The sequence below is a fragment of the Protobothrops mucrosquamatus genome, unplaced genomic scaffold (assembly GCF_001527695.2).
Source record: "Protobothrops mucrosquamatus isolate PMUCROS unplaced genomic scaffold, P.Mucros_1.0 scaffold935, whole genome shotgun sequence".
Taxonomy (NCBI): Eukaryota; Metazoa; Chordata; class Lepidosauria; order Squamata; family Viperidae; genus Protobothrops; species Protobothrops mucrosquamatus.
Genome location: NW_015387185.1, coordinates 103,666 through 117,791, shown reverse-complemented (window position 1 = coordinate 117,791; position 14,126 = coordinate 103,666). Strand labels below are relative to the sequence as shown.

At 35.7% G+C, this 14,126-nt stretch overlaps 1 protein-coding gene across 5 annotated transcripts in view; it reads left to right on the top strand.

The window, feature by feature from the left end:
• Nucleotides 1–12,346, top strand: part of CSNK1A1 (casein kinase 1 alpha 1) — a 41,273-nt gene extending 28,927 nt beyond the window's left edge. Inside the window, exons 8-11 of one of the 5 annotated variants that reach the window (XM_015819491.1) lie at nucleotides 755–829; nucleotides 2,171–2,277; nucleotides 3,138–3,250; nucleotides 11,165–12,346. In XM_015819491.1, the coding sequence (XP_015674977.1) occupies nucleotides 755–829; nucleotides 2,171–2,277; nucleotides 3,138–3,250; nucleotides 11,165–11,172 (303 nt within the window). In that variant the 3' untranslated portion in view covers nucleotides 11,173–12,346. Of the gene's footprint in view, nucleotides 1–754; nucleotides 830–2,170; nucleotides 2,278–3,137; nucleotides 3,292–4,629; nucleotides 4,761–11,164 lie in introns of those variants that run through there. The other 4 variants (XM_015819489.1, XM_015819488.2, XM_015819492.1 and 1 more) reach the window with 4 other exon arrangements.
• The last annotated feature ends 1,780 nt before the right edge of the window (nucleotides 12,347–14,126 follow it).

The following is a 14,126-nucleotide window of genomic DNA, read 5'->3' as shown; positions in this document are numbered from 1 at the left end:
GGCTGCACGTTCCTGTGGCATGCTGGCGCCTACGCGGCCTGCATGCATGCGCAAATGGGGCTTCTAGTGCCCGCACAGCAGCACTACCGCGAGTGGGAGAGGCTGGTGGCCAAGAGGCCACGGCCCGATACCGGGCCGCGGACCATAGGTTGGGGACCCCTGCCTTAAAGGACAATGTGCAGTTTGAATAATGATTCAGAGAAGCTATTGGAAAATCTGCCCTATCCAGAGAACTTTGGTTATCTTGAGGCCTTGCTCAAAGTACTGCAGCCTCTCCACCTTCAGGATTGTGGATAGGGATTTTAAAAAATGAGAGATATACGTGCATAGATGCACATTCATTTACACTCATTGACATAATGTACAAATGTGTTTGAGAGAGATAGAAATCTATTGGTACTTGCAAGAGGTTATATAATTCAGATGAATTCAGATTTTGAGTATATTGATGGTACAAAGCAATTTGTGCTGGAAATGTTAAGCTATCAGTTGCAATCTAATACCAAGAGCTTTATGAGATTTCTATATTTACTCAAAATCTGACTGTCTAGGAAAAATATTAGAAGCAGCCATATAATATAATCCTATCATGAACTAATTAGGCTGCAGTAATTGACACTCTGTAGCTTTAAAGCTTGTAAGAAAGATTTTTATTCTCTTTATAGTGAATTCTGGAACTTGGCAATTTCTTTTAGACCTATGATAATAAAGAAAGTAGCATTGTTCTATTTATATTTATCCATATTTTTTACAGGCTGCAACAAAGAAGCAGAAATACGAAAAGATTAGTGAAAAGAAGATGTCTACTCCTGTTGAAGTTTTGTGTAAGGTACAAACTGTTTTTTAAAAAAATTCTTTGATAATGAATCATATTTTATTTTGTAAATAAGCCAATGATTTTTGGGAGGTATAGGGCTCTGTTCTGGGCCCAGTGCTTTTCAACATCTTCATCAATGATTTGGATGAGGGGATGGGGAAGTCATATTTGCAGATGACACCAAGCTGGCAGGAATAGCCAACAGTCCAGAAGACAGGCTTAAGATACAGAAGGATCTGGACAGACTTGAACATTGGGCGCTATCTAACAAAATGAAATTCAATGGTGAAAAAAGTAAAGTTCTACATTTAAGCAAGAAAAACCAAATGCACAGGTACAGTATAGGGGGTACCTTGCTCAATAGTAGTAACTGTGAGAGGGATCTCGGAGTTCTAGTGGACAATCACTTAAATATGAGCCAGCAATGTGCTGCAGCTGCCAAAAAAGCCAACACAGTGCTAGTCTGCATTAACAGGGATAGAATCAAGATCACGTAAGGCAGACATGTCAAACTCGCGACGTCGTGTGACGTTGCACAACATATCAGGAGGGTTTTGCCATTGTCGGCAATTGGGTGGGCGCGGCTTCTGGATGACGCGTCCGGCCCGCGGGCCGGCACTTTGATACCCCTGACGTAAGGTGTTAATACCACTTTATAATGCCTTGGTAAGGTCACACTTGTAATACTGCATCCAGTTTTGGTCACCGTGATATAAAAAAAATGTTGAAAATCTAGAAAGAGTATAGAGAAGAGCAACAATGATGATTAGGGGACTGGAAGCTAAAACATATAAAGAACGGTTGCTGGAATTGGGTATGTCTAGTTTAATGAAGAGAAGAACTAGGGGGGAACATGATAGCAGTGTTCCAATATCTCCAGGGTTGCCACAAAGAAGAGGGAATCAAGCTATTTTCCAAAGCGCCTGAAGGCAGGACAAGAAGCAACGGATGGAAACTGATCAAGGAGAGAAGCAACCTAGAACTAAGGAGAAATTTCCTGACAGTTAGAATAATTAACCAGTGGAACAACCTGCCTCCAGAAGCGGTGAATGTTCCAACACTGGAAGTTTTCAAGACGAGACTGGACAACCATTTGTCTGAAATGGTATAGGGTTTCCTGCCTAAGCAGGGGGTTGGAGTGGATGATCTCCCTTCCAACTGTATTATTATTATTATTATTATTATTATTATTATTATTATTATTATTAATCTATCTTTAGTTTTAGTATCATTTTTTTCCTTTTTCTGTTACTTTCCATTTTCTTAAAACAGAATGCTATAGAACTAAATTCTAGATATAAAAATTGTGGGAAATCTGCCTCTAACTCTTGCTTGGATTTCTTTTGTTCACAGGGATTTCCTGCAGAATTTGCAATGTACCTGAACTACTGCCGTGGCCTGCGCTTTGAAGAAGCTCCTGATTATATGTATCTGAGGCAGCTATTCCGTATCCTTTTCAGGTTGGTCTTGTGGGATACTTTGTGAATATTTGAAGAGAACAGTTTTAACAACAATTTATCATTCACATGGTTAGCTTGGCTAGATAACACTCTGTTGTTCCAGAAGTTGGACTGAAAATATATGTAAAAGAAATTTGGATATGCTACAAATAGACTTCATTGGGAAGAGGTTCTTTCCTGATATTGTATCAAAATGATTTGTGTCTGGGTAGCCCACCTCTCATTGCATTGTGATGTCTGTTTTGTGATTGGCTATATTGGTCAGCAAGCTGTACTCTGTAACAACCATTTTAGGAAGTATTTTCTTTGGTCCACAAAGGTTGGTTATATCATAATTTAGTCAATTCAACATAAACAGTACTTGAAATTAATACCGTGCTGTAACTGTTAGTGAATCTATTTTTTTGCAGTGCTTGAATTTAGCTCAAAATTAACGTTAACCGCAGAGGAGGTTAAAGTGAGTGATCAAGATCACAATAGTCTTACGTGGTCATTTGCAGAATTGCAGAAGTTTATCCACACTCTTAGTGCACTTAGTGCAGGGTTCAACTAAAAAAAAGGAGAAGTGGGGATGAAGATCAATATTTCCCTTTCCCCTATTAATCGGTTTGAAGGGCTTTACACTTTACGTATGGGACTCTTTCAACTTGAGCCAAAGCTTCTGTACTTCTAAATAATTACCAGAGGACTTTGAAAGTTGCTGCAAGCAGATTTTAATTATTAACCACAGCACTGCATAATGTTCAATGTTTTACAAAATGTCTCATTTTGAATGCCAGTGAAACCTGCTTATTCAACAGCAGTTCAAGTATTGTATTTTAGTGGTGGTTTTCTTACTTTTTAAATTTTACCCTCTGTAGGACCCTGAATCATCAATACGACTACACATTTGACTGGACAATGTTAAAGCAGAAAGCCGCACAGCAGGCAGCCTCTTCCAGTGGGCAGGGGCAGCAAACCCAAACCCCCACAGGCAAGCAAACTGACAAATCCAAGAATAACCTGAAAGGTTAGTAGCCAAGAACCAAGTGACGTTACAGACCAAAAATGATAAACACTAATTTGGATCCCGCTGGTGATACGTGTTAGCTCAAGGAGGTCATTACAAACACTTATTTGGCTATTTAGTATTTAAAGAACGGACGTCCTTGGAAGATTTGACTACTAACTTTAAACCAAGTGTCCTTGTTTTCATATCATTTCTTTGGGTATGTTGGGTCATTTTAACCACTGCATCTTCTGCTCCCTCATTAACCCCCTCTTCAAAATAAGCTGGCTTGGTGTTGGGAACATAGTATGATCCAAAAATCTGGACCTAACATTTTAAGGAAGAAATTTTCTATTACTTTTTGCATTGGGCCGGTTTAGAGGCGGCTTTGGTATGGGTTTCTTTGGAAGCAACCCCCCCCCCCCGAGGTAAATGTTTTCTTTGAATATATTCTTCCCCCCGCCCCATATAAACGACATCAATTTTATTATTTCGATATTAATGTACTATTGTGAGCCACAGACAATCTTAGGAGGCAGCATGTACATTATTATATAATTAAAAATTAGGGTACTTCTTAAAAAAAATAGGACATAGCTTCAGCATGATGATAGTCTGTATTCTCTGAATATTGTAACTAACAGTACATCAGGGAGACAGGAGTCCTCATGTTCGTGCACAAACATAGTCAAACCTTTCACCCCTCTCCCTCAGTAAAATACAAGAAAGGCAGTGATCAGAGGATTTAGGAGGGTGGGTTAAATTTAGACAGAATACATCAAATATATGTATATACAGTATAAGGGTTAGGGGAGAGAAATGGAAAGTAAACAAATTCAACTGAAATTACCCCCACGTTCTGGTGGGGGGGGGAGAGATCTGTTTCTAATTTTAATTATAGCTCTGTTTGAGATTTATTGACAAAATAATAAAAGAAAGAACTTTCTATGGCAGCAGGCAGCAAATGGATCACATTTGGGAATATGTTAATTATGTTTCTATATCTGTAAATAAGATGGGCAAGCACACAAAATGCAAACAATGTAACCAAAGAAATGCAAGCCCTGAATCCAAATGAAATGCCCCGAAGCTAGATCCTCTGAAAATAACTGAAAGCAAAACGAGTCAAGTCTACACATGCAAGATCTTCAGGTCAGTAAATACTATTGTCATAATACTTTTCTCTGTTTTGTGGTTGGCTTAAATTTTTGAATTATGTATAAATAAAACCAATCAGTATTTCCATTTTTATTTAATTGAAATAAAAAGATACATATTCCTTTTATAAGGACACATTATTAGTGTATGTAACAAAGAATATTATTAAAAGAGCACAGTACTAATGATACTTTTTTTTTATTTAGGAGAATCTATACAGGACTCTGATAACTGACTACACACACCATTTTCAATCATATCATCAGTGCCTACCATTTTAGAATTACCTGATTAATAATGTTTCAATTACATAAATTATGTCAAGAAAAGAAAAAAAGACGTTTAGCTGGAAAAAGAAGAATAAAAGTCTACTATCCACAAATAGGCATAGATAAATTTATGATAATAGATTATAGCAAGTGTTTTTTTTAATGCAGCAAAGTCTCTTTTTCTTACGGATGAGAACATGCCGTTGATACAATATAATCTCTTTGGCAGGATACAGTCTATCAGAGCAAAACAAAGATCATAAGTAAATTATTGGATAAAATGTATAAGAAGAAAATAGAAAAGTATGCAAATAATTTAGAAGGAACCATTTTTGGTTGAACTATGTGATCATATTCACAACAATCCAATCTTATATATTTTTGAATCAACAGAAAAAGGATTGTTTCCTTACTGAAATTATTGAGACATCAGTAAATGTGTATTTTATTGAATGCTTGCAAGCATTCCAAACTAAAAATATTTTTATTAAAAGGCTAATATGATGCAATGATATCAGGATGAGAAGAGATACAGAAATCAAGAAAACCAAAACCAATAAAATACCACTACAGTGTGTAGTGGAATATCCTTCAAGCTGTTCCAGAAGTAAGGGTAATAATGCTGAAATTGCAAAACATATCTACTATACAATTATAATTTGGCAACAGCTGTTCTGCAAGCAAGAGGACTTGATTCTACCACAAGCGGTTCAATAATTCTAATTAGTAAATATTGAGCAGTATACAAGTGGTGTCCTAATGCCTCCTGAACAAAAGTAAGGAAAGTAGATTGAAAATTTGTAGCCAATTTTTTTAAAAGATGAAGCTAAAACAAACATACAAATGTGCAGTCTCTCTTGAGCCTATTCCCATAGCTCTTTGAACTAAGTGCAAGGAAATTGTTGTTTTGTTGAAGTGTGAAAGGAATTGACAAGATTTTAAATTAAAATTTCCACTGACAGGGTTAAATGCAGACATTAACATGAAGTATTTCCAGCTCATTCTCTTGTCATTATTTTCAGTATTCAATATAGGGGATTATGACGGGGATAGCCAGCAATAACCCTTCAAAATATACAATTATACTTAATTTCATGCCTAGTCGGACCTATTTAAGGAACATTTTTTCTTTAAAAGTTTTAAAAGCAATATGCCTGCATTTGATTTCAGACTACTAAAATGATAATCTAGTTATCTAATAATAGTGTCCTCTTTCTCTGAACTCTTAAAGAAAAGTCTTTTCTTTCTTTGCATTCATTCTAAATTCAGAAGTAATTTGGGATTTGAAAAGAGGAAAAGTTTTTCCCCAGTTTACGAATCAAAGTTGAAGAATATGTTTTCACTTGGTTGAAATTTCCTATTCTACTTTTTTTAAAGCAGCATTTTATGTGTATAGCTAACTGTTCAGAGATGTGTTACTTAAATATTTGAATTTATTGAATAAAACAAGTTAATTGATCTCACCTAAGTTGTAAGTAATAGTGGTAGCAGATATTCTCCTAGTAGATTACGACAAAAAAATCCTCAGTTGCCATGAATTAATCAAGAAACCTCTATCTTATAGGAGTGTGCATGAAATGGGGAAAGAGAGTGCTTAATTGTTAATGGGATAGAATCATATGGATAGAGGTGAAGAGAAGGAAGAAATGTGTTTCCACCAGTGGAGTTGCAAACGGAAGGGGATCATGTAGGGCAGGGGTGTCAAACTGCCTGCCCGCAGGCCGGTTTCATTATACTGAAGCCGCACCCACCCCATTGCCGACAATGCAAAAAGAGTCGCGTCACGTGACGTGGCGAGTTTGACACCCATGATGTAGGGGAAGAAGATTATATTGGAGCAAGAAGACACAGACTGATTGAGATCATGTTAGGCAGAAGAAAGTGTTAACGGTACATAAAATGAGTATTACAATATTTATATCTTGAGGAGGGAGTTCATAGTAGAATAGGTAAAAGTGCATGTAGTCCTTGATTTATGACCACAATTGAGCTTGGAATTTTGGTCATAAGTCACTGCAGTCATTAAGCATGGCACTCTCTGAGCTCTTATCATTGTACTGCCTCAGGGAATGCAGGAGGTCCAGTGTCCCCCCCCCATGCAAGACTGAAAGCATTGATTGGCTAGGCCCACCACAGTGTGGATCCTCCCCCTGTACCACCCCCTCTGAGTCCATTTCTCTCTCACCTCACTTCATTCTGTACATGGGTCCTATTCTCATGATTCAGAAGGTTCATTCTCCAAATTGTGCAATTTGGAGAAGGAGTCTTCCAAGCCAGAGGTCCCCAACTTTTTGGGCACCAGGGACTGGTTCCGTGGAGAGAGGTTTTTCCGTGGACTGGAAGGGGTGTGGTTTTGTGCGCTGCCTGCATCCCGTGGATGGGGCTTCGCTTGTTTATGTGGACCAGTTGCTGGCATGCTGCGGCCCGCATGCTGCGGTACTGGTCCACAGGCTGGGGGCTGGGGACCCCTGTTCCAAGCCATCCTAAGCATGATAGCGTTCACTAGTGTTTTCTCTTCCAAAGAGGGAAATGCTAGTGAGGCTGGCGTTATGAAAGACTCTGACCCTCAGCATTTTGAGACTTATATTAAGTTATATATTATACAACTCAAACTGTATCAATCCATCTTTTATACATCCCAGTTCATACTGGGGTTTTTTTTAATGCCATTTTTGGTTTGTTTTGGTGAACAAAATGCCAGTAATGCACCAGAAAATATGGGTGTTTCAGTAGATTGTGTTGCTTGATATCTATATGTTAAAAGGAAGGACAAATTATATTTCTTCTTGTTTAATGTTATGCACACATCTAGACTTTTGTTATTGCAGAGGCACAAAGAAAACCCCATTGGAATTTTGAACTAGGGCAGATTAATATGACAGTACAATATAAAGGAATTCTGATATTAGGAATAATAGAACAGAGTTATATTAAAAGCTTTCTAAATACGAAGCATTAATTTACAAATGCTACTTCAATGGGTAATTCAGGTTTTTTGCTCATTTAGAAATTGTTCATCCAAGGATCAGAAATCAAGTGGGAGGCGAAAAAAGCTGTACACTATATGAATGAGAATTGCTAACTAAAAATGTTGGAACAACACTGTAATATTATAGTCCACTTGAAATAGTTAATTTTAAAGCCTTAATTTTTTTATAGTATCTCTATACATATGGTATACCTGGTATACAGGCAGTCCTCAAGTTACAACCACAATTGAGCCCTAAATCACGCGATCATGGTAATGCTGCAATGGTTGTAAGGGTGAAAAATAAGTCACTTTTTTCAGTGGCGTTGTAACTTTGAACAGTCACTAAATGAACTGTTGTAAATTGAAGACTACCTGTAGTTGATTGAATGCAGATTTACCTATTAAATAAACTACGCATCCAGAAAAACTCCAAAGACTGAAGTCCGATAACTAATGAAAGTTAATTTTAGTTGCCAATCTGCAAAATATCACTTTTTTTTTAGAAAACTGCATTCAAATGGAAATTGATATGAACATAGTTAGAATAATCGAGATGTTAACTTTATTCTGATGTGAGTATTTTGTAAGGCATTACCAGTTGTAGCATTATAATTATGCATACCTTTTCAGACTTGTGCATTCTGTACTGCTTTGTGACTTGGCTTTAAACACCTTGATTATTTATCTGCTATAGGGAATGGTTAAGTAAGACTTTTATCACCCTTTATTGAACTTGCAGCTAATAATCCTCATCACAGGATTCTTTTCTCTAAAACACCAGTGCATTAGGTATCTACTAGATGCAGAGGCATGTATAGTTTTGGAGAAGGATGTAATTGATTTTTTTTATTTTTCTAGTATTCATTTTGGCTCAGTACACAATGTAGCTGCCTGAGTGTAGCTGGGCAAGATGGTCATGGAAATCTATCCAGACCTGATTTTCCAAATATGGTTTTTTTTTCCCCTGGGACATTGCTATCCTAGATACAGTGCTTATGTTTATTTTTTTCTATCTGTGATAACCAGCTTAAGTTATTGGAAAATGTCTAGCTTATATCTGTGTTTGTGGGTAGAGAATCCTGGGCTGGTATGAAGTCTCTATTACAAATACTTCTCAGTCGATGTGATCAGTTGGGTTGGATGGGCATGGTGCTTAAAAGTTTACTCTGAGGCCACTCATTATTTTCTCTTTGTCTTTTTTATACTTTTTCTTTTTTTAAAAAAAGTCTCCCAAAGTCGACCTCTAAATTGTACAGATAAAATTAAATTAAATCCTCCAGTTATAAAGAGGATTCTACTTGAGGTAAGAGCTGATAAAAATACCTTTTCTTAAGAGACCAGGACTCAACAGAAAAAGACTAGAGACAGTCAGGTAACTTATTTCAGCACAAGTCTGAAAAAAACAAGCTTCTTCCTTGTCTTTTTCAAAGCCTTCACAGTCCTGATATGCATTATAAAGCAGAACATTCTTTAAAAATCACTCTTAAAAGTATCATCTAACATTTCTTTATTAAACACTTTTTGCCAGGCCAGTCAATAAACGTTCAGTTTAATAGACACAGGGAAGAAGAGATGTCAGTTTTAGTTGAATGTCTGTTCGTGTTACATAGAAAAGGATAACTATACCATTTTGAAAGGATGGAAACAAATTGTAATGTATTTTTCAGACATATTCATCCAAGGCAACATTGTAGAGTGGAAGATATAAATATAATGACTTGCTCCCATAATTCCAGTGAAAGGTCCGAAGATACTTTCATCCATGCCTGCTGCTTTAGCCATTGAGGTTGCAACTCTTTAACAAAAGATACTGCAACCATTTTACACCATAATCTGGAAGCAAAAGTAACCTTTTTCTCCATGTAATTTTCTTAACCTTTCCTACCTTTCCATTTCTTTCTTGAACCGCATTATTCATGATTTTAAGATTTCTCCTTCAATAGAAGAAATGAAAGATTTTCTGTAATAATCACAGCAGTGCAGTCCAAATGTTGATTGGAGGCTTTTGGGTGGAAAGTAACAAATTATACACTTGCAGAGAATGTAGTTACATATTACTCTTGGCAGCCTTAACAGAATTGATTTTCCTAGCATTTGATATTTTGAAAGACTTCATTCTTTCTTAGAAATTTGAAACAATTATAATAAATTTGGCTAATTTTATGTTAATTTGTCTGATACAGTGCCTTGAACTGTGTGACAGTAACATTCTTGTAATTTTTAAGCGACAGCATTAAATGGTGATGGGATTTGTTTAAAAGATTATTAAGGCTGTTATTTTGAAACTAATTAAGCAGATGAAGTAACTCACCTCAGTTATACACAACTTAAAATATAACTGAATCATGTACTAGATGAGGAATTGTATTCTACTAATATGAGTTATTACTCAAACAGAATTTCTGTAGCTAACAAAATTGTCATTATTTTCTTGCTGGGAATAGCTGGATAATGCTATAGATGAGTAGACAGCCATTGTTTATTCCAAACTGTAACCGGGTCATTTTAATACTGACTGCTAAGCAAATAAATCAGTTGGGCAACTTTTCAGCCAATCACAGTCTTTCAACACAACCTATTATGTATACCGCTTTGAGTTGTACAAATAAATAGAGATCATAAATCTTAAAAAAATTTAAAGAAGGAAAAATGTGTGTGGTCTATCTCCTATATGTGCCAATTTGGAAAGACAAGTACTGTGCTTTTACAATTTTGAATATACAGAAGATGTAGCCATTTCCATGTACGCACAATGTATATTGAAAATAAACATACATACAAACAAACAGCCTACGGGGCAACGTTATACTGTTATCTGTGAATCTTAGTCTTACACTATCAACTTACATATATTTGATTTTGGGATGTAAATGTTAATTTATTTCATGAGGGCAACTTCAGATGATAGAACTAATATGTGGTGCAAGCTGGTTTAGTTTATCACTTTTCTGATGTACATTATGTAGTGCATCTGAAATAGTTCATTTAAAAAGCCTTTTAGTAAAATGTATTAGGAATATGATTGTCTTCTGTACACATAGGAGACATGTGAAAAATCTGTTTTTAAATATTTAAATCATAACTTGATCAGTTTGGGATGCAGTATTTGAAACTGGCAATATGCAAAATTGTTTATATTTATTTAAGCCAAAAGGATCTTCAACTAAATGATTGGCAGCCTGAGCATAATTGATCTTCCATGGCATTTGATACTGCTGCTGAATTAAGAGTGTTGAATTGTCAAAAAAGCTGGTGGCTGCTTGTGGTTTTCTCTGAAAAGTAGAGTTCTTGCATGTTTTTCTCTTGGTGAATAAATGGGACAATCAATCTTGGGGGCACTACTATCAGTAACTGAGTAAAGCTCTTACCAAGTGAAAGATCAGCGTAAGTTTGAAAAATAGTGGTTTTTTTCCCTAATGAAATCATAATACTCTTTTTTAAGATTTTCCACTCAATTGGTTGGCTATTTCCAAATATCAAAGTGTTTTGTTTGTTTTCCAGGTTTTTGAGCATGAAGAAGAGAACAGATGAGGCAGAGCTGAATGGAGCAGGATGTATCACCTCCCAAATCCTAGAAATCTTAGTTCATAAATACACATACCAGTGGTTGTGGGCAACCATCTGCTTGATGTAAAGAACTTGCTTTCGGTATAAACTGGCTCTGGGCAGCACCATTGATGCTGCATCTCTGAGTTGTAGCAGCTGTAATTGTGAATATTACTGAGATAGTTGAACATGGTGTCCAGTTTTCTATTGCATTTTTTCAAGTGGAAAAATTAACCGAGTGGTTGACACACAAGTGGTGGAGAGAATTGTGCATATGCCAATTTTTGTAACCTTTTTACTTTGAACTACACTGCTTATGAGATCTCATTATTTTGGAAGAATGGCATGAACAAGTCTTCAGAACAGTTGCGATAATTGTAAATGCTCACAATTGTGCACTCCTTCTGGGTATTCCTCCCTGGTTCTGAAAGTTGTACACTTAAAACATTCTTAAAATTGCTGGTAACTTGAGTGATGTAACAAGCCAGCTATTGTGGTAGTAACCAAAGATTCCAGTTTTAAGCATATGAAAGACTCTGCCTGCTTTTACCTGTGCATAGAAATAACAGCATCTAAAGTGAAGACTTAAGAGAAATTTAGCGACTACTAGATTATCTTTAGGACTTTGCATTAACTCTATAATGTTATTGGTATACAAGGAGAAACAGCATATTTGTCACAAATTTAGTTAACATCTTCCAACTGAAACTGTATGTAAAAGTTGCTTAGATAAATGTAATCACTGTAAACATCTAGATGATCTGGGGTTTTTTTATTTTGAAATGGGAACATTTTTGTTTACAAGTTAATTAAAAACTAAACTGTTCCTGTAAGGATTTTTTTTAATTTGCCTTGATAATTTGCAAACTAAATTAGACACCACCTTTTTTTAAAAAAAATCGCAGTTACAATACCATTTGTTAAAGCAACAGTCCTGTTTCTTAATCATTTTAGATCTAGTGTTGTAACTCTTCCTCACTTTTGTTTTTAAATAAATTTTGTATTTGTTTTCCTGAAGGGGAGGGGCACTCTTGCATTTTTATAATCTGTTGCATTGATACCCAGTCTGCTGTAACGAGATCAGATGAAAATAAAGGAATCTTTTCAGACCCATTGCAACAGCTTACAAATCCTGCCATAACTTTGCATTGGCTAGACTGTTTATTTTTGCAGATTTAAAATGGAAGTGTATGAAGGGTATTAAAAAGGAAGGATTTTCTTTCGAGTTCCTGTGACACAAATATGACAAGTTTGCTCTTGGTCTCAGGCGGCCTCACATTGGTTACTGGTTACTGCCTTAGGCTATCTTTTCACTCCAATCCAGCTGAAAAATATTCTTACTGCTGGTGATTCATATAACAGTGTAACTTATTCCTTTATAGCATGTCAGAATAAATTTTAAAAGTTGTCTGAAAATGCTGCCAGATGCCTATTGTGTACATGGTTTTTTATGACTTGCAGACCTCTTCTGTGTTTATCAGGTTATGTCCCAGTTCATATTTTAATGAGACATTGAAGCTCCCTTAAACAACTCATTTTCCACAAAGTGAATACTTATATTTTATAATATTGTCATTCGAGCATGGATACTTGAAGGACATTAAGATATAGAATGTGCAAATAAGGACTATTTGGATATGCTTTGTGCAGTTATGCTCAGGTATTTTTTCTTTCTTGGAAACAAACTATACTGGGTCTTAGAAATTTCCCAAAACTCATTCAGGTTTTATAATTCTTATGAATGTAAGTTTCATTTTCTTTAACAACTGAAACTGTACAAATGATGGTGAAGGATGGAAATAATAAGTTGCTTATATATGTATTTAAGTCCTACTAATGGAAGATGAGGCATATGTAAATATATCCAGCTATGTAAAAGCAGAACTTCACATTTTTATAGTAGCTAAGTTCCTTTCAGGGAGAATATACTTAGGTTATTAAGATGCTGTATAAACATTTCATTGTCAATACAGTATGAAACAGCAAATAGCAAAATGCACACATAACTAAACAAAATGCTACCTACTTGTGGATTTTGCACTGATGAATTCCTAACTTGAAAATGATCAGATGGATTAATAGTTTGATATTATTAAGGAACTTTTAAATTATATTGACCAAAACAATAGTTAACAAGAGAATGATGAGGGGGGAAAACAATATCTGCTGATTTTCTGGCAGGCTATTTCTTAGTCATTCCTTCTCAATATCAGGAATAATAAGGTCTAGTCTTATAATAATAGTTAGTTAAAGATTAATATTTGAAAGGGATGGTTGATTTAATTGACTTAATGTTGCTTTGCTTTTTTTCCTTTTACTGAATATACTAAACAGTTAAATATGCTAATAAAACTTGATTCAGAGACCTAATGCTGGTTCTCTAATTGCTATCAAGTTGTCTTTAATCATGACCAGTAAGTACTGAATGTAATCATGACCAGTAAGTACTGAATGTAAAGATTAACATTCAAAATACTGGTTGGGTTTTAGTTACAGGTTGCATACTAGAAATCGGCCGAGTAGATTTTTCATGCAGCAGAGTTTCCCTTTGCTCTCCCCTGCATCTTATGGGATCTCCCGGTCTCCAGAAAAATGTATCGGTATTCGAGATTGAATTTAGAGGGGTATGTTTGGTCGATGCAAGATTAACTCATATTTCTTACATCAAGAACTTGTACTTGAAATCCAATCAGTTGGATTAGGCCTTGGGCCATAGAACATAGTGAAGAATAATCATAGGACTAGGAAAATAAAATCTTCGTGAGAATAAAACAAAATTTTACCCAATATTGGATATAAATCCTGGATTAAAGTATCAGATAAGTGAAGTGTCCAGGCTCAAGAGTCTCAAAACACAAGAGATTGTGCAGCACATACTTGTCAAGAGAAAAATATATACAAAATAAAAGCCTATCAA